The sequence below is a fragment of the Peromyscus maniculatus genome, chromosome 21, assembly GCF_049852395.1.
Source record: "Peromyscus maniculatus bairdii isolate BWxNUB_F1_BW_parent chromosome 21, HU_Pman_BW_mat_3.1, whole genome shotgun sequence".
NCBI classification, from domain to species: Eukaryota; Metazoa; Chordata; class Mammalia; order Rodentia; family Cricetidae; genus Peromyscus; species Peromyscus maniculatus.
In genome coordinates, this window is record NC_134872.1 from 51905853 (window position 1) to 51927589 (window position 21737).

At 44.3% G+C, this 21737-nt stretch overlaps 1 protein-coding gene across 1 annotated transcript in view; it reads right to left on the reverse strand.

Annotated features, from left to right (window-relative positions):
- Positions 1 to 21737, reverse strand: part of Cyp39a1 (cytochrome P450 family 39 subfamily A member 1) — a 92404-nt gene that overhangs the window by 30484 nt on the left and 40183 nt on the right. The window contains exon 8 of the mRNA XM_042266391.2: positions 716 to 849. Within this exon, the coding sequence (XP_042122325.2) occupies positions 716 to 849 (134 nt within the window). The remainder of the gene's footprint in view (positions 1 to 715; positions 850 to 21737) is intronic.

The window sequence follows — 21737 nt, forward strand, 5'->3', positions numbered from 1 at the left end:
TAGAACTACTGTGTGATCAAGCTATCCAACTGCTGAGTTTACAGAAAAGGATGTAAAATTAACATGTCAAAAAGGTAACTTCACCTTCATGGTCACTGCAGCATGCTCTACAGTGACCAGGACATGAATCAGAGTGTTTTCGTCTGCAGATGAATGAAGGAGAATGTACCGTGTATGTGCATGATGAGACATCATCCAGCTTTTTAAAATATGGAAATTCACAACAGTACAGAAGAAGCCTGAGGAAGAATAAGCCAGGCACAGAGAGACAAGAGCCGGGTCATCTCAAAAATCAAAGATTCAGCCCATAGAGGTAGTGTTGAGAAATGTCATTATTGGGGGCTGGGAGGTAGGAGACTTAAGGAAGGCTGGTCGAAAAATACAAAATTCCATTTAAACAGCAGAATGTGATAAAGAGATATGGTACACCATGGAGTCACTATAGTCAGAAATAGTGTGCTAACCACTCACAGAGTGCAAAAATATTTTCATACAAGAATGATTAAGTGTGTGAATTAATATACAGGTGCATGACTTGATTTGGCCATTATAAAACAGGTACATACTTCAGAGCATGCTGTATATGACACACATATATAATTTCTATTCAGTAATACTAGGTGAAGAAATCAATAATATGTCAACCTAGGAAACGTATGAACAAAACACAAACTTTTTCTAGAAGGCTCATCGTTTTCAAACAACCCAAGCTTACCAGAATTTTAACTGGCTTCACGACTTTCCGAGTAATGACACCAGGGGCTCTCAGGCGGATGGCTTCCAGAACACACCACTTAATGAAAAGGAGCTTCTTCAAGTCTCCGTCCGACACTTTCATCTTATCTTTACCTGTAAAGAGAATTGTTTAAAGATTAAAGAAGAGATGCACTAGAGAGACCAGAAAGTGATTTCGAGTAGGCTTGTCCACCCAGGACAAGCTCACCAACAAGGAAAGTGCGGCTGGGTTGTACTGATTTTTGTTTCCTCTCTGTGCCAGGATGGACAGGCACCCAGCCTCACCTCTAACAACACAGTCCTGTGGCTACAGAACAGCTAAGATGGCCTCAGTTTTTCCTCATCTCATCCTTCCTTGTCAAAATCCCCATCACACTCAAAGAAATAGCAGTAAAAGACTGGCAGAAGAAGGCCAGAAAAGTAAATGTTTCCAAAAAAGTGCTGGGCATCCTTATCCACTGGGGGATGCAAATCGACATTGCCCTAAGGGGCTGGAAGATGGATCATTTGGTAAAGATTTGCCATGCAAGCATGGGGACCCGGGTTTGGATCTACGGCACCCATGGAAAAAGCTAGGGTGGGGCTGAATGTCAGCATTCGGAGGGTCCCTGGCGCTTGCAGTCCACCCGGCCTAGCAGAATCAGTGAGCTCCAGGTTCACTGAAATACCGTGTCTTGAAAAGTGAGGTAGAAAAGCAATTGTAGAAGACATCCACCATCGACCTCTGGCTTCCAAGCAGATGTAAAAAATGTTCCTGGGATTCTGGTGCCCTCTTTTGGTCTCCATAGGCACTGCATGCACACAGTGCATATATACATGTAGGTAAAAGCATACCTACATACACTAAAAATATTTTTTTTTAAGTTCTGGAGATCGTTACATTATAAAATAAACCCAATTGTGAAAGATAAGTATCATCTTGCTCTCATATGCACTTATATATTCATACACACACACACACACACACACACACACACACACACACTCAAAAACTACTTTAGGATTACATTTTATTCCAGTAAGAATGACTACCATCAGACAAACAAATGAAAACAAGTCCTGGCATGTATGCAGAGTAGGCAGAGCCTGTCTACCCTGCTGGGGGGGAGAGTAAACTGGTGCAGCCTCTACAGAGATCAGTATGGACTGTCCTCATGAAACTAAAACAGGAACCACACATGATACAGCTATATGACTCCTGGGCATGTTCCCAAAGAACTCTAAGCCAGCACACCTCAGAGACACTTGCATACCCATGTTTATTGTTGCTCTGTTCACCATAGTCAAGATACAGAAACAACCCAGACATCCATGAACAGAGAGATGGATAAAGAAAATGTGCTACATATACATGATGGAATTTTATTCAGGTATGAAGAGAAATGACATGGGATTCACTAGAAAATGGATACAACCAGAGATCACTGGGGCTGGAGAGATGGCTCAGCAGTTAAGAGTAGTTGTTGCTCCTGAAGAGGACTGGATTTGGTTCCCAGAACTTACAACCACCCATGACCTCAGTTCCAGGCAGATCTAACATACTCTTGTGGCACCAGGCAAGCATATGGTGCACATACATGCACAAAGGCAAACACACATACACATAAAATAAAAATAAATGTCTTTTTTTAAGTGCCGGAGATCATTATTTGATGCAAAGTAAGCCAGACCTGGAAAGAAATATATGGCTTGCTTTCTCTCATGTGCAGAATCTATATTGAAATGTATGCATTACACATATATATGATAGGACAGTAGAAAGGAGCCAGGAGAGGGAAGAAAGGTCTGGGGAGAAGAAGAGAGGGCAACGGGGTGTGTATTTATGGGAGGAGTCAGTAACAGGAGAGATCAGATGGGTGAGGACATCAAGAGGTGAATAAGAACAAAGTACATTGAGAAATTTGTGTATGAAAGCATCACAATGAAACTCATTTTTTGTATAACCAAAAAATTAATTTTAAAAGGCACACACACATAGATACACACACATACACAGACAACACACAGACACACACAGATACACAAACACACACAGACAAACACAGACACACACACAGACACAGACACACAGAAACACACACATAGACACACACAGATACACAAACACACACAGACACAGACAAACACAGACACACACACAGATACACAGAAACACACACACAGACAGACACAGACACACATAGAAACACTCAAAGATACACACAGACACACACACACACACACACACACACACACACACACACACACACACACAGATATGAAAAGTAACCTGGCCTTCCTTCCCAATGATTATTGTTTGTTTTTGTTGTTTTGGTCTTTGTTTGGTAACTGGGAACCAGGTCTGGCCTTGAACTCAAGATCCTCCAGCCTCATCCTTCTGATACTTTGATTGAAGGCATGCACCACCATGCCCAGCTCTTTTACTTTTCTGTTTAATCATTGATTACAGATGATGCAAAGATAGGGACAGTGGGGTGTGGGGGTGACCTCTCTGGAATGAAGAGCATGCTTTCTCAACACAGACACACCAGACTTCCCTAAGTTGAACAGATGATGATACTAGACTAGGTCCAGTCTTTACAAAAGGAATAGACTGGGTCAATCTTTACACAGCTGTAAGTGTGGTCGTAGGATTTCAGTCAGGTTATACAATTTAATGGTGAATAATTCAAGGAAAATGCATTCTGAAAATTTCCCAGAATAGCACTGCTTTCAGTCTGGTCCTGACATCACTGACTTAGTAAGTCACCATGACCAATCCATCCAAGTGGATCCCTGTGGCCCCTTCCCTCTCTGTCTCACGGCACCAGAGACAATGTGAGCCAGTCGACCATGGACGAATCCTAAGGAACCCTGAGCCAAAAGAAGCCTTTACTCCTTGATCTCCTTTATCTGTACTAGCCACAAAAGCTGACTTAAAACATCAGTGGGTCAGAATACGTGGCGTGGGCCTTTAATCACATTGCCCAGGAAAGAGAGGAGGTGGACCTCTGAGTTCGAGGTCAACCTGGTCTACATATTAATATTAAGTTCCAGGCCAGGTGGGGCTACATAGGGAGACACAAAGTTAAAAAATCAAAATAAGTAAAATAAAAATAATAAAGCAAAAAATAAAATCAGTTGTCATCAGCGATTATAAGATTATAGAAGACTCCTTTCCCTCAGACTTGTCAGGTGCCGAGAGTATGTGGCTGTCTGTGTGTCTCTGTATATGTGTGTCTGTGTGTATTTGTGTCTCTGTATATGTGTGTCTGTGTGTATTCGTGTCTCTGTATATGTGTGTCTGTGTGTCTTTGTGTGTCTCTGTATATGTGTGTCTGTGTGCCTTTGTGTGTGCATTTGTCTGTGTGTCTCTGTATACACGCGTGCGTGTGTGTGTGTGTGTGTGTGTGTGTGTGTGTGTGTGTGTACATGCACTCACCTGCGTGTCTGTGTACACACATGTGGCAGCCAGAGGCTGACACTGGGCATCTTTCTCTCCTGTTCTCCACCGTATTTTTTGAGTCTGTCACTAAACCTGGAGCTTAGCATTTTAACCAGGCTGGCTGGCCAGAGGGTCCTCTGGATCCATCTCTCTCCACGGCAACCCCAGCACTGGAGTTACAGCCGGGCATGTGTGTTCATGCCTGGCTTTTCATGTGGGTGCTGGGATCACCGTAATTGTGTACTGGGCGCTTTACCCACTGCGCCTGCTCCCCAGTCCTATTACATCTCGATTACTTCCCTAAGCCCCTGCTGGTCCCCACCCACCGGGCTCTGCTACAGAGTCTAACAGGCTTATCAGAGCACAGTGACCAACAGGAGCCCTCACCTTCCTCCACGACAATAAACAGACACTCCTGACCATGTTGTCTGGCCATGACCGAAAGTGGTTGGAATCTGCCAAGTTGCTAGAACTCCCACAAATCTGTCATCCCTGCTGCTTCTGACGGACACTGTGAGAGCATATGGAATATACACTTGGTTCTTCGGCTCCTCAAACTGTGATGGACGACTGACAATGGAGAGGGAGTGTCTTCTACCCATACCTGGACTCACCCTAGTGAGGTGATGCTGGGAGTATGGGGAAAAGTCATCCAAGAAATCAACCATGAGATCAGAAGCCTGGAACCCTTAGCCCTCAACACACACTTCAATTTCCTGAAGGAGCTTAACTTCGTGACTGAATCAACCATGTCTGTGAAGGGCCACTTCCCTAAAATCTCTTTTCAAACATACCCATGTGCTGGGAGGGTCACACACATCAGCTCCAAGGGGCAAGACACTCCCAGATGTTTCCCCTCTATCTGGCCACTCCCCTGCATCAGTGACAACAGGCTTCATCATAAATAGGTAATGGTAAGCAAAGCGTTTCTCTGATCTCTGTGTTATTAGGACAAATCACTGAACCTTGAGGAAGGCTGTGGAAACTCCCAGTTTGCAGCTAAGATGGACAGTTTGAGGGGTGTGGGACCTACTACTTTCTATGGTTATTTAAAGCAGGGGCAGTACTGTGGTGCTAAGCCCTAAACTTTCAGGGTCTGCACTAAGTCCACGGAGCTAGTACAGGAACTGAATTAAGTTCTACAGCACCCAGTTGGTGTCTGAAGAGAAGTAGAAAGTCGTGGTGTAGAAAGATAATGCCACTCTTTTCCCTTTGGCAAATACCGTCTACATATCCCTCTTATTACACCTCACATGGAATCTTGGAGACAATGTGACCTTTGTACATTACCCAACCTGCTGATCTGGCTCAGTTGGCGTACCTAATATAAGAATGCTGACTGTATCTGCCTCATAGAATATTGTCAGGGCTGTAAATGTATGTAACTCTCTCAAAATTATAACTGCCAAGGGCCAAGAACTCAGCAAGTGTTATGTGTCATTAAGATTCCCTCTGCCCTTTGCAGCTGTTTGGGAGGCTGGCTCCCACTCACTCTTAAGGCCACCGGTGAAACATCCTGAGAAAGACAACTACCCCGGTTCTCTCCCAACTCACTGCCATGCCATTTTATCTTCATGGGTTTGATACAGAAATTAATTCAGCTTATAATTTTACCATGGAGTTCCCAAATGTAATAATATTTCATTTCTTTCTGAATCTCATTCATTTAAGATCCATTGATGTGTGCTTACGATCTAACACGATGTCTTGTGCATGGGAAGCAGTCTGTACATTATCACTGATGAAATAAATGAATAGACAAATGGGCCGATGTCTAAAGCAGTGGAAGAGAAGATCAATTTTAAAAAGCTGTAGCTTGTGTGCAGGTAATGGGAAAGATTTAAAGACAATTCTGGGGAAGAATGGGAAAAATGTTTAAATTAAATAGAATTTCCTGCAAACCTTGCATACACTGGACCCAAGAATTGATAGTTCTGGGAAGTTCCTCAATAACGCTACACTGTGGGTCTGGGAGCCATACTTTAAGAAAAAAACACAGTGACGGATTAAAAGAAAAAGAAGGGAGCTGTGGATACCCCCCAGTGAGAGAGCACCGCCCTAGATGTAAAAGGCCTGGGTTCAATTCCCAGTGCAGTAAGTCAGTAAATAAGTAAACCAATATATGCTTCTCTTGTGTTTTATTTATTAAATATTCTCCTTTTAAAGGTGCTCTTATCACTATAGTACTTTTGAAATTATCCTTTCTCTTTAAAAACAGAGCTATGCCGGGCGGTGGTGGCGCACGCCTTTAATCCCAGCACTCGGGAGGCAGAGGCAGGAGGATTTCTGTGAGTTCGAGGCCAGCCTGGGCTACCAAGTGAGTCCCAGGAAAGGCGCAAAGCTACACAGAGAAACCCTGTCTCAAAAAAACCAATAAATAAATAAATAAATAAATAAAATAAATAAAAACAGAGCTAAATAAACTTAGAGGGTGAAAATTATGACTTACACCAGAGTTCAGGTCAGAGATCCAAGTGCATGTATTGACACCAACCATCCCTCACCTAGCTTTGATGACCATCAGTATGTAGGAGTGGACTTTTAGTTCCCACCAGGAGCCATAAAACTGGGTCATAGAGTCGTCAACTCTGATGACTTTTAACCCGGAAATTCTATCCATTTCAACATTACATTTTAATGTTTGTATTTGTGTGCATGTTGAGGGGGTGAGTGTGTGCCAGGGTATGCATACAGGGGTCAGGGTAACTCAGGGAGAATCGGTTCCCTCCTTACACCATGTGCGTCCTGGGCATAAGACTCCGGTCTTTAGGGTTGGTGGCAGGTGCAGTTATCCTCTGAGCCATCTCACCAGTCCCCAGCTTCATCATTTTATAACGAGGAAAGGGTCAGCTCCCTCTGAGCAGCGGTACATCGGAGGCCACTGGCCGAGCTCATCTATCTATCTATCTATCTATCTATCTATCTATCTATCTATCTATCTATCCATCTATTATCTATTATTGATAATTATTATCTATCTACCTACCTGTTATCTGTTTATCTATCTACCTATCTATCCACCTACATATCATCTATCTATCATCTGTCTATCTGTCTGTCTATCTATCTATCTATCTATCTATCTATCTATCTATCTATCTATCTATCTATCTACCTACCTACCTACCTACCTACCTACCTACCTACCTACCTACCTAAATGGACCTCATGTTTCTCACCTCACAGATATGGAGTGTGGTTCTTTAACTCTGACAACAGGCCAAATCCAGCTCATTGCTTTGTTTTAGAAAGACATGCCTTCCAATACAAATATCAACACTCACCTGTGGTTGGTTTTGTACTTCAATGACAGGTAAGAGGAGGTCATAGAGATTTTATGGTCCATAAAGTCTAAACTGAAAGGCCTAGTATGGAGAAAAGTTTACTTGTGCCCACGAGGCAAGGAAAGAATGAGCTATTATTGGGTTTGCTCGAAGGGTCAGGTTTTAGTCCAGCCCCTGAATTTTAAAAGTATGACAAATTCTGTGTGGTCTTCACTGCTCTTATCACTTCTATGCCCAGGTCAAGTGTGTGAGGCCTTGAGTACTATTTTAATATTAGGAAGCCATGTAAAACACATGACCAGGGAGGAAATGGCTTCTTTCGAGGAGGGCTGCTGTAACGCTTACACTCACATACTCAGAGAGCATGTGCCAGCAGCTGCGGTAAGGAGACCTGTTTCCTGACACTCAGTTTCTACATGTACTCTTTTCTAAAGGAGATCTAAGGAAACACTGTGGTTGAGTCCTACCTTCTCCCCCTGCCCCCCATTTTATCTGAGTGCTTTCCTCTCAGCCATCCTGGTTTTCAGTCTGCTCCATTTTCCCTGTGGTGCAAGCATCTCCTGGGTACCAAGCAGAAAGGGCAATTAGGTAACACATGGCACCTAAGGAGTAATCCCTTGGAATTAAGTAAAGCAGACACTGGAAAGAAATCTTGACAGCAGATGTGTGCCCTTTTGTCTATAAGCCAGCTCACGAACACCCATCTATTTCCATGTATGTCTTCCTATGTTACTTGAGGAATTAAAATTCCTATGAGGTGTGTGCCACCCACATGAGCTGAGAAATAATAAAGATAGATCATTTCTGTTAGAAATAAGTTGGATTGGTCGAGAACTTCAGTAATAAGGATGAGCTTTGAGGATTAGATGATAGGCCAGCTCTTTTTGATAACTGAATGGAGCAAATACCTGAAACTTCTGGCATCTGGATATTTTACATAGAACAAGAAAACACAGATAAACAGTTAAATGTGGTATGGTAAGTGATCTACATCAACCTGAAAGCGTGTGTGGAAATACAAAACTAAAATGTACTGAGAGTTTAGGAACACAAGGAGGAAAGGAGAGCAGGTGGGCAGGAGGGAGGGAAAGCCCTCTTCCGGTAGGTATTATGATAGGAAAGCCTGCTGTAGAGGCCTACGATGTGTGAGGTAACAAATTCCCCCCAAGTACCTGCCTTGAGGAGATTTCTGTCAGGGTCCAGAACAGATGCTACAAGCAGCTAAGGATTCTAATCTGAGGGATATCAAATGAATCTTCGGTCCATTCACTTCATTCTCCCAGGTCAATTCTATCCACACAGTTTCAGCCCTGTCCTCACACTCAGCTCCTCTCTGTGCCCACTTTTCCTGTCCTCACAGTTTTAGTAAGCTCCTGTGCCTTTGACCTCATCTTCGTCCTCTGTCCCTTTGTCTTCCATCCCGCCTTCCTGGCTCCTCACTCCTGGCTCTCAGAAAACTCTACCCGAGATGGGCCTTACCCTCTACAGAACCTCTGTCTTCCTCTCTTCTCTGTGGCCATGGGGTTCTGTGTCTCTGGAATCCGCTCCAGTCCTTACCACCCCTGGTTATGCAAATAGCCCTATTGTCCTCAATCCCTCTGCCATGCCCCCAGCCTGAGGGAAGGGGATGGTCTCAGCTTCCTTTGCACAAGAAAACAAAGCTATGCATCTAATAGCCTGCTTGTCTCCTAGGCTCAGCAGGGGAGTTGTTAGTTACCTAGATGTTCAGCAGGTCTGGGAAGCTTATCTGTTTGCCTAGTGGTCTATAGTATTTGGGCACACAAGATTTTCATAGCAGAAGACAGCTGAAATATTAAAAACCGGATAACACCAAATATTTGATAATACATGACTTGCCTTTTGACAGACCTTCGGCCATCAAAGTATAGCTTTAATACACAGCTGAATCTCTATAATATATTCTTGCAGCCCGCAAGAGTGAAGGGTTGGCCAAACAGAAAAGGTATGGGGGCTGCTTCAGAATGCATTACAAGGTGGCAGCTGGTGATTTCTAGAAAGAGAGAGAGCCTGTGAAAGGCAGCAGGAGATGGGGGTATCCCATTGTCCCTGGAATCCTGGTTCCTGGGCCTTGGTGTCCGCTCTCTGCCCTTTGCATGCTCTGCCCCCTTTCTGCATCAGGCTGCCTCACTGCTCACCACCCCGATCACGGTTGTCCAAGCCTCAACTTTACGTGTTAGTTGACTTTATCAAAACATTAAAAGTACGAGACAAGGGACAGGCAGAGATATACTGAGGCTGGAAATGACCTGCAGTGGCAATTCTTGTCTGCCATTCCGGTTCCCAGGGATCCTGCCTCAGCTGTCAGTCACTGGTTATGGAGCTAAGGTTTACCCAGAAGCACATGGCTATGGCAAATGGGAACGGGGATGGGGAATGTTTGGTGTTCCGTACTAGAAATCAGAGATCCGAGGCAAGCTTCAAACCAGTTCCTTCTTGATCCTAAAAGCCATGGGAGGCCTAGTAAGCTAGGACCCCCCCCCAAAAAAGACATGACAGATCAGTTAGCCAGACCCTTTGATTCAGATCCTAGCACACTAACTTCTCCAAAAGACTGGTTTCCCCTAAAGTAACTATTTACAGAAATTGTATTTGAACAAATTCCCCACTCATTCCTCCCTCCTGGTTTTTCTGTTTTAGTTCAGTATTGTTACAGCATACAGATAATAAATATTTTTCTACTACACCAAGGGTAGGTGGTGACCACCAGTTGCAGTTAATGCTCCAAATCAGACGTGAGGGATTCCAATGGGAGCCAGGCTGGTCATTCATCTTTACTGTCCACCTGACAGGAATCACCTAGGAGACAGGCCACTGGGCTTGACTGCGACAGCTTTTCCACAGAGGTTTAACTGAGGAGGAAAGACATGACCTGAATGTGGGTGGCACCATTTGGTGGACTGGAGTTGTGGACCAAATAAAAAGGAAGCCAGCTGAGGGCCTGTATTCACTCCTCTCTGCTTCCTGACTGCAGACATGTGATCAGCCACTGTGTACATACGCCACCATGCTTTTCCTGCACGATAGGCAGATGAGATCCCTTCAGACCTCATCCAGGATAAACCCTGCCTCCCTTATGTTACTTTCGCTAATATTTTGTCACATCAATGAGAAAAAAATAACACATGTCCCCACCCTAACATCTCCCTGTTCTAACACATGTGTAGTTTTGACCATGGATGTTTGAACTTAGTTGTGGTCAAGTTTCTGACCTCCTTTAGGGAATTTACGTTTTCAAACCTAAGTATCACTATTAGACTATTTGCTTTGTAGAAACATTTTACACCACGTTACAAAATATAGGACTGAAAGCCTGTTTCCAATGGGAAATAGCTAAAACTATGACATACAAATGTATAAGTGATATGGAAAACAAGTGTTTTTTAATAATGTATTTTTAGTTTCTCAAATCCCAGTGTGATGTGGGAAAATAATGTAGTATTCTTAGACAAGACAAAAGAAATAGTCTGTTTCCAAACATCTTTCTGATAAAAGACCGTTTTTTTGTTGAAACTCTCAGAAATGGTGCTGCTCCCGTACTATCAGGATTTCAATGCTCATCTGTGGTGTGTTAGCCCAGTCCTGTGGCTCTAAATTTAGAAAGTTCCACTTGGGAGAATGCCAAGGTAATCACCAGAAGGGCAGGAGCCCCACAGAGACTGAGACCACTACAGAGAGAGGCCAGGGAGGGAGCTGAGGGGGTTGACAGGAAAAATTAGAAACCGTCTGTTTAACTCTTGGCATAAGTACAATAAAATCAAACCTTAGGATATTTAAAAACAAATAAAAGAAAGGATGATTCTTGTATTCAGGCATCGTGGGGAGGGGGCCTTTGCCTAGCAATGGTGGCACACACCTTTAATCCCAGCACTTGGGAGGCAGAAGCAGGTGGATCTCTGTGAGTTCAAGGACAGCCTGGTCTACAGAGTGAGTTCTAGGACAGCCAGGGCTACACAGAGAAACACTGTCTCAAAAAAGAAAGAAAGAAAGAGAGAGAGAGAGAGAGAGAGAGAGAGAGAGAGAGAGAGAGAGAGAGAGAGAAAGAAAGAAAGAGAGAGAAAGAAAGAAAGTTTCAATGTATCCCATTTAGTTTTTAGATGAAAGTCATAATTATACAGGAACTATAAACTATTTTTGTTAAGTATAAATGAGAGATTTAAATGCTGTTATTTCAGGTACTGACTTACTCACACTACAAACACGCTACATATCTGCTAAGATCAGCTGTACCCTACCCAAACTTATGCCACATTTTGTAAAATACTCATTTTTCAGACTCTTCCTTACCTCAAGAAATTCTACTTTACAAACAGGCTTTTTTTTTTTTTTTTACTCAGTTTTGACCTAAAGGATAACTACCCCTGGGTGGGCATGTGAAGGGTCATCTACCTGGCATCACTCACACTGCATAGACTGAAAGTACTTGTTTCTGGGAGTTGAAAGGGTACTACCAGATACCTTAATTACTTTTTGGTTGATGATAAAATGCCATGATCAAGGCAACTAAGAGAAGGGTTTGCTTAGGGCCTATGGTTCCAGAATGTTAGCATCCACAATAGCAGAGCAAAGGTATGGCGTCACAAAACAGCTGAGAGCTCACGTCTTGATCCACAAGCAGAAGGCAGAGCATACTCGGAAATAAGGCCACACCTCCTAATCCTTCCCAAACAGTTCTACCAAATGAGGACTAAGTATTCAAACACATGAGTCTATGGGCCATTCTCAATCAACCAAGAACTTACTAGATGCACCAGACCAAGAGAAGGACACACCTCCCTCACCTAGACTCCATGAAGAGGGACACATAGCACCGTGCTCGCTTGGCTCCTACCCACATGTCACATGACCACCCATGTCAAGGACTGCCCCTGGGGCTTTGGCTCAGCTCTGTCCTCATTGTTCACATAGTTGTTTGCCTGTCTGGACCCATCTGTCTGTCGGTTCCTTTACCTGGACTGGTTCTGTCAGCTCTCAAGTTGAATACAACTGTGTATTTCCACTTCCAGCCTGTGACCTGTAGCAGCCTGACCCACAACAGCAGCTACTTCCCAACAGCTCATGTTTTCTCTTAGCAATACAGACTCTATTTACATTTCTATTAGCTTCCTGGCTCCTCAAGACTTCAGAAACCTCTTGAATTCTGTGGTGGCCTTTTAGCCCTTTACTGCCATTCTGTAACCTATACATTGATACATGGAGAGAGAGACAGGTATTGTGTGGTATATAATGTGTAATCCAAGAATTAATATTCGTAATTAAGACTACAATAAAAGTGAATCTTGCTCACCCAGGCCAAGATTACCAAAGAAAGAGGGAAGTCTGGCAAATTGCTGCCATAGAAACTGGCATACCCTGTAATTTACTGTTATTCAATGATTCTGACATTGAGGGAAGACACGGATGTGATCACGTGCTTCTGACACTGCACACTCCAAACATATCTGTGTTACATGTCGCTCAAACATCTGCTGTAGGAGCCGGAGCAATGTTAATAACTGACAGGCTACCTAACATCACAAACATTTTAGATCCTTCATTGAGTCTTCATAGATACCTCTCAACACTCCAGGCTCAGACAAGTCAACGTGTCCAACTGTGAGAAACAGGCTTTTCGCCCAAAGATGGTCTATCTTCTACATCCCTCTACCACCTATTGAAAACCTCATGCACGTGTTTGTTTGCCCAAGCCCCTAAGACAGATATCCCTGAAACTTCCTCCATCAGACCCTTCCCCTGCATGCTGATTACAAATTAGCCAGTCCCATCAGACTGTGAGGTCAAGTTCCAAACAATGGAGAGAGCCATCCCCCTCCCCTTTACTCCCCCCTCCCCCCCCCCCCCGCATTAGAATAGATGCTAAGTGACCTCATCCAAGGGTGCTTGCTCTCCCAGTTTGGGTCATGATGCAACCTTTTGGAAAAGCAAAGATGGTCTTGCCTGTGGAACCAAAATAAGACCAAAATGCTCTCACCCCAAAACTAAAGGCCTAAGACTGCTCCTTTTAGCTACAGGCCATAAGTTACTGGAACAGGCCAGAAGTTACTGAGACCAGTCAGTTCAGATTCCAGAAACCAGGAAGTGTAAAAGTACAGAGCCACAAGATAGTCACGAGGTAATGCCTGCCAGACTATGGAATGTCCTCTCCCTGGTTTCCAGGGTAACTGACCACAGAAATGCCCCCACCTGAGGGCAGCCAATGAGAAATGGTGGCGGGCAACCACTCCCTTAGAAGTAATTTCTAGAAGTCCCTAGAAGCGAGCCAATCAGAATTGTACCTGTACTAGCACCCTTAAATGATGTAACCTTGTGACTTTTCCCTTTAAAAACTGAGCTTGCAGACAGGTGGGCGCTTCCTCCAGCCTCCACTGCGTTGGATGTATTGGACGAAGTCCCTGCCTAGGCTTGTATTGCTTTTGGATATCCAGAATTAAACCTTGCTTTTGCATTCCGGCATGCTCGTCTTTGGTGGTCTCTCTGGGGGTCACGATCTGGGCACAACATTTGGGGGCTCTCCGGGATCCCCAGAGACCCCCCGCCGGGACACCTAAGAGCTCCGGAGGTCCATCTGCACCGATCGGTAAGAGCGCTCCATTTTCTTGTCTTTGTTTTCCTGTTACTTTCATTCTCTCTTTTTTTTTTTTTTTTTTTTTTTTTTTGGTTTTTCGAGACAGGGTTTCTCTGCGTAGCTTTGCGCCTTTCCTGGAGCTCACTTGGTAGCCCAGGCTGGCCTCGAACTCACAGAGATCCGCCTGGCTCTGCCTCCCGAGTGCTGGGATTAAAGGCATGTGCCACCACCGCCCGGCTACTTTCATTCTCTTATCCGAAGCCGGCGGTTGAATCTGACAGGCTCACCTTGGCGGACGCGCCTGTAAGGTGACCTGGAGGAGTTGGAAGATGTTCCAACCCCTCATCAGGACGCGGGGGTCCTCACAGGTCCCCCCCGTCATAGGACGCCCGAGAGGGGTCCGTCTGTTAGGATGCCCGTGAGGGGTCCGTCTGTTTGGATCCGTCTGGGGATCAGGAGATGCCCGTGAGGGGTCCGTCTGTTTGGATCCATCTGGGGATCGGGAGACTCTGTTGAATTCTCCCTGTCCCATCTGTAGGTCTTTGGCATTATTGAGGCTCCCTCTCCGGACTCTCGTCTGTCTGCCTGGACCATCTGTAGGGCCCTTGTTCTTCCTTTTTGTCTGCCTATCTTGTTCGTCAGTGTGATTTGTTAAATGTGTGAGAACTGTGACCACATGTGTGAGTGTTTTATGCCTGAGCTTGTGTATGCATTGGGACTTGTGGGCCGGATTGCCAGCCGAAGGGATGGAGACCCCTTCGGTGGTTGAACTGGCACAGACTAACCTAACATTGCTTCCTTGCTCTCTCTGACCAGAGCACAGGCAGCAGGCAGCAGAAAGCTTGCAGCTGCACAGCTGCTACTTCGGGGACCCAGGGCACTGCTGAGAGGGCTAGGCAGCCCATGAGCATCACGGGGCCTAGATGCAGTGGGTTCGGGACCCCAGCTTGCTCACAAAGCTATGGAGTAGAGGCTTGGCTGCATGGGAACTAGGCATGGCTTTGTGATAGAGCGGGCTGTGAACACTGTGGGGCCCAGATTTGGCCGGCAGGTTCTGGCTGGGCTCCTGTGTGGACATGGGGCAGAGCTGGCAGGAGCCAGCAGGAGCCTCAAGGAGCTCAGTGTGGGGCCTGGTGGAGAACTAACTGCCCCTTCAGGGTCACAGCTGAGGAGTGACCTACAGGTCTGTGGGCCCAGCCAGGGCGTGGAGTCACTTTCAGTCTGTCATTCTCGTGTTCTTGAAAATCTGAGGTTAACAGCAATCTTTTGTCTCCATGGTGCATGCTTCCCCCCCCCCCCCCCCCCCCCCCCCCCCCCCGCTTTCCCCGTCCTCCTCTTCCAAGCTGTTGGGTGGGGCTCCCAAGACCTGCCCTGGGGCTAAAACCTGATCAAGGTCTGGCTCCAAGAATGGAATGTCACCAACAGTTTGTCTGTGGTACAGTGCTGATGCAAATTGAGTTTTCTTGTTATGGTGTATGCATGTATTTCTGTTCTTGTTTAAACTGTTGTAACTTTACAATATATTCTAGAGTACTGAGGGAAATCACAAGAAGGACTTTGGTAAGAGTTTCTGTTTTGAAAGAAAAGCAAAAGCGGAATTTGTCTGGAGTAAATGTCTGAGGGATCAAAGGAACAGACTGAGGGTATATGGAAGGTTGTAGAAGGTCAGAGGGGATGTGATGTAAACTGTTTGTTATGATTTCTTATACCTGCAAATACTGAATTTGAAAGTTAATTCTTATTGGTTTTCTTCTTAAAAATGGCTAATGATTCTGCAAACTGCTTATGTGTGTATGTATACAGGCATGTGACTTGAAAATGTAAGCAAGCTTTAACTGTATGTATGTATGTGTGTAACTTGGATCCAACTGTGTGTATGTGTACAAGTAATTACTGTTTAGAAAAACGAGTTTTAAACAGCAACCACGTGGCGCCCTCCATCTTGGCTGGTGACCTCATGGGCAGCCATGTGGCTGGCAGCCATCTTTTACTAAGGTTATAAAGATCTACTTGGGTTAACACCTAATACTTATGTCTTTACCAAGTGTTCAACAGCAAGTTTCTAGAGAATTTAAATAGATGGCAATATATGTTTATTTGATTAATATTAAAGCTGCACATCAATGCTTTTATTCACAGGAATGTACCTTGCTCTGGCAGCCAAACTTTGCAACATAAAGGAATAATAAGAAACAGCTGAGGTTTGCAAATGTATGGCAGGACTAGAGTTCCAAAAAGAGTCTAGTTGCAGTGGTGGAAGACATTTGAGAGATCTCAGTCTTTTAAGAACAGTTTTTATAGTTAAAAACCAATGGCTTAAAAAAAAATGTTTCTTCTTACCCAAGGTATGTACAGGCTTAAAAATGGTGTATATTGATATTTTGTTTTGGTTTCTTTACTGAACCTGTATTTGATGCTAGAAGAGCTTCAACTTAAAAGCATTGTTTTTAGGCTACTTTTGTAGACTGTTAGAGAACATAAATAGTCAGTCATAAGTAATCAAGTTTTTTAATTGTAGTCAGGGTAAGTAAGTACTGATGTAAGTTTACTCATTTACTCAGTCTCTTGCATATGTTTTTAGGGTTGAGCTTGGAACAAGTAATTAGAAACAAAGTTTGTCTATTCAGATATGCCTGGACAGCCCTCATACTTCAGAGATCTGCAGAATATGGCATTTAAATGTTGATCTAAAAGCTTACTATATCAGACAGGCTTCCAGATCCTAGCAGTGACCCAAGGTCTCCAAAGATTACGTACGAGGCACCACAACGTCTCTGCCTGAAATATGACAATGCTGACCACAGGGCAAGATGCCCCAGTGAAACGCCTACCGCCAGGACCCAGCCCAGACTGTGGATGAGCAGTAGGACACTGGAATTGATTGCACCCTTTTGCCTGATCAAGGTCAGTCTTCCGTGTCCCTATTCCACAGAAAAAATACTCTGCCTTATGGACCTGATGGTGGAAGAAGATTGATGCTGTTCTGACTGGTGCCTCCAACGGTATGGAGACCTGGGTAGGGATTGGTCCCTGTAATTTATAGGATTGGAAGCTTCTTGGTCTGCACTCAGATATAGTTTATCCTTCTCAGATCTCTGACAGTACTGATGGCTGGGCTAGCTCTAACTTTGTCAGCATGGCAGCATCAACCAGATCCTTCTGCAAGGCCATAGCTGGCTTGTTAGCTCACTTTTAGGATATAAAAGTTTAAGTAAGTCATAAAGGTTCAGATATGAGTCTAAAATGAGATATGTTTCAGATTACTCTCCTGTTCTATGGTTCAGAGCTTAACATTTAGGAGCCCTGATGAGCTGGTAGAGCAATGACTACTTACTGTTCAGTCACAAGCTCAACATTTTGGATTTGTTTTAGATGTCATCTAAATATGTCTAAATGTAAACCTAAAAGTGCTTCTCATCAGGTCAAAAATCTCTGTCCAATTTATACCTGGCTTTCTGGACAGAAGGAAAATGCACAAGCTTTTAACCCAAATCTGTAGTTCTTGTTGGGACTCAAAGTATGAGTCCACTTCTGCTGTTTTACAAGATACCCATTACCTGCTTTGTTTACAATATGGATTTCAGTATAGATTGGTAATACTAATGAATCTAAAACTTTTATGACATTTTGTAAGTAGGCCTCAAAGGATCAAAAGAGCCATAAAAACCTAGACCCATTTCAGAGAGGTTGAAAGGACCCCAGATAAGTATTCCTAAAGATGGTATTTTTCCTCTCTCCTGGTCTTGGGACTACTGATTTTCCCATTACTAAGGGTATGGACCTAAGGGTTCCAAGTAAGTTCATAAATTTTAACTTCTGTTCCTAGTTTAAATTTGTCTCAACAGATTTCTACTCAGCTGGCAGTCACCTCCAGGTTTCAGTCACTGACTCCACTGCTCCAGACGACTGTGAGCTCCAGACTTGCTAAAAGCTGATGTGGACCAGCCCAGCTAACATGGTTCTTCCCTGTCCCTATGGGGTCAGGCAGCTACATCTTCTGACAAATGCCCCCTTGCCCAGTCTTTGACTAGCTTTTCAGCCTTTTGGGGCCCCCTGATATCGGCGCCCCAATGCCAGCTCGAAGCAGTTCCAGAAGAGAACGTCACCCATGTTCCCTGTTCAGAAAAGGCTGAAATGCTGGGTCAAAAGAAAACTCCCTGGCATAGAGACAAGATGGCTAACTATACATGGCCATTATTAGAGAGGGATACTTAGGAGCTAACTGTCCAAAACCCATGATTGGGTTCCATTAGGCACATGAGAAGGGGGAAATGTGGAACCAAAATAAGACCAAAATGCTCTCACCCCAAAACTAAAGGCCTAAGACTGCTCCTTTTAGCTACAGGCCATAAGTTACTGGAACAGGCCAGAAGTTACTGAGACCAGTCAGTTCAGATTCCAGAAACCAGGAAGTGTAAAAGTACAGAGCCACAAGATAGTCACGAGGTAATGCCTGCCAGACTATGGAATGTCCTCTCCCTGGTTTCCAGGGTAACTGACCACAGAAATGCCCCCACCTGAGGGCAGCCAATGAGAAATGGTGGCGGGCAACCACTCCCTTAGAAGTAATTTCTAGAAGTCCCTAGAAGCGAGCCAATCAGAATTGTACCTGTACTAGCACCCCTAAATGATGTAACCTTGTGACTTTTCCCTTTAAAAACTGAGCTTGCAGACAGGTGGGCGCTTCCTCCAGCCTCCACTGCGTTGGATGTATTGGACGAAGTCCCTGCCTAGGCTTGTATTGCTTTTGGATATCCAGAATTAAACCTTGCTTTTGCATTCCGGCATGCTCGTCTTTGGTGGTCTCTCTGGGGGTCACGATCTGGGCACAACATTGCCCAGTGACTTTGGCATTGTTTGTGCATCTGTATGTGAGACGTCGTAATATTCTTTTCTAACACAGGGAGACATGTTGACAGTATCACAACAGCCTTTAAAGCTAACAAGAAGCCACATTCGTGCTGATATCCCACCTAGTTTTCCAAAGCAGGGCAAAGAAGCAAAAATGACAAAAATCACAGCCTTAAAGGATCTTGGACACAGGAACACAGGATGATTTATCAGGATATAAATAACTATAATACAAGTCTCAGAGCAGAGGGCTCAGGCATCAGTGGAATTCATCTCCTCTCGCCTGTGGCTGGAATTCATAGAAGCCTAGAAGGATGGATAGGAGTCACCCAAGCAGAAAGAAAAATAACAGATGCTAAAATAAATCATGAAACTATAGTTTCTTAGACTTAAGAAGGAATATGTGCCAACTAGAATGCCAAAGGAGGACTTCAGAGACAATTCCACAGCCTTTTTTTATTTTAAGCCCCTCTCCTCATACAAAAAGAGTCATGTACATATATAATAAATATGTAGAAGAAATGCTTCTTTAGTCCTAATATTAGGTAGCTAAAGAGACATCAGCGGTCCTGAGGACATTAAGGATGGAGTGCTACCTCATAATCAGTTCTAGACACCACCTCCTGTTTCCCTGGTAACCGGAGAAAGGGAAGCATCATGTTTCCCCTCCTTAAAATTTAAAATATAACATAAAAAGATGGGCTTTGATGAGGCCTATTGAAGGAAATCTAATTCCTACTGGTCAAAAAAGAAAATGGATCTGGGTGGAGATAAGTCATTCTGTTGGATCCTGAAGACTCTTCAAATACCATTGTCCTTTCCCCTTCGGGTGTAGATGTAACCAACCGTCTTATTAAATAAGAAACACAGAAACAATGTAAAAGAGAAAGCCGAGAAGTCAGAGCTCAGAGCTAAAATCTCACCCTTCCTCCTGCTGTCCCAGCTTCGCGAAAAGAGACCTACTTCCTGTCGGTTCGTATTTTTAAAGTATGTTGTTCTGCCTTCTCATTGGTTGTAAACCCAAACACATGACTGCCTCGTCACTGTCTGAATGTACAGCCCCCTAGGTCTTAAAGGCATATGTCTCCAATGCTGGCTGTATCCCTGAACACACAGAGATCTTATGGGATTAAAGGCGTGTGCCACCACCGCCACACTCTTGCTATGGCTCTAATAGCTCTGACCCTGAACACACAGATATCTATGGGATTAAAGGCGTGTGCCACCACCGCCACACTCTTGCTATGGCTCTAATAGCTCTGACCCCCAGACAACTTTATTTATTAACATACAATCAAATTAATATTTCAGTACAAATCAAAATAATATTTCAATACAATTAGATTACCACCACATTCGGGCTCAGCTAACAGCACCTGTCAATCGCCTGGCCAGATTACATCTCAAAAAACAAAAAACAAACAAACAAAAAACCCACCTGATTTGCTTGAAGACAAGCCAAAGGAATGGGAAGAATAATTACTCCTCAATTAAAAAAATACAAAAACCAGAACACTTATGCCCTCTAGAAACCCTACCTCAAGGCAGTTGCTTCCAGATCTCTGAACAGCCCGAAACCTCTACAGCTGCCCGTGGAGCTCCCCTGCTGGCCCCAGCCCAGAAGATGGGAAGGACATGCTCTCCTCCTCTTCCCATCTTCCTCCTCCTGGCTGTTGCCATGGCTTCCACAAAGCTTGCCTGCTGTGCCTCTCTCAAACGCTAATAAAATGGCCCTCCAGCTCTTTCCGGCAGGCTCGGTTTTTAAATTCCCTTCATCGGTTCCACAAAAGGGAACGCTGATTCTCCTGTGACACTGGAATGTCACTCTGTAAGGACTTTTGGCAGAAGGTGAGGAAAATGGCAGACAGAGATGAGTCCTTCAGATGTTTTTGAGACACAATTCAAAGAGACAGAATCAGAAAGTAGGTTGTGATGTGAGGTTGGATAGGGAGGTATTCCCCTGCTCCAGGCTCCCCGTATCCTCAGGCAGGTATTACTGTACTGTCAAGAGCCATGGGGAAGGAAGGAGAAAAGCATATAACAAATTCCCTGCCGAGTTAAAGCACCCATTCCTACACAACCCACAGGGTCCTTCTTGACTTTTGAAATCCTGGGTGCTCCTGCACAGAGGTTATCATTCCATAGCCATAGGCCAGCTTGCTAAAGGTCGTTGAAGCCGAGGTGTGTGCGTCAAGGTCAGTGCCCACAAAGATAAGTGGCTGACAGAAAAACAGGTAACAGCCTATGTTAAAGAGGAACTGAAGAGACACCATCCAGCAATGATTCCTACCGATGTTGGGCCCAGGGATCTCCTTACTAAACTTTATAATAATGTCCCCAAAAAGAAAAACTAATGAATAAAATGTTAGCATTTTATACATTTTCCCCATGTTCACGTGTATATATAGTGTATGTGTGTGTGTACATGTGTATGCATGTTTGTGAGCATACCTGTGTGTGGGCACATGTCCATGTGGAGGTCAGAAGTTCATGACAGGAATTCTATTATCCTTGATCACACTTCTAACTTACTGAAAGAGGCTGGGTTTCCATTCAAAATCAGAACCACCAATCTGGCTAGGACTCACAGCCAGCTTGCTCTGGAGACTTGCCGACCCAGCATTATGTATGTGGCTTCAGGCAATGCAAACTTCACTCCTTGCACTGGCCTTGCAGGCTGTTAAGCACTGAGCCATCTCTCCAGCCCAGGGAGCTTAGACTTCCATTTCAAAAAGTTATATAAGAGTTTAGAAAAAATAAAATCTTTCTCTGACTCCTACTCATAAATAATGAAGCAGGGATACCAATTGTTGTCCGGGGATAAAGATGCCTAAAGTTCGGTTTTATTTCCCCAGGCAGA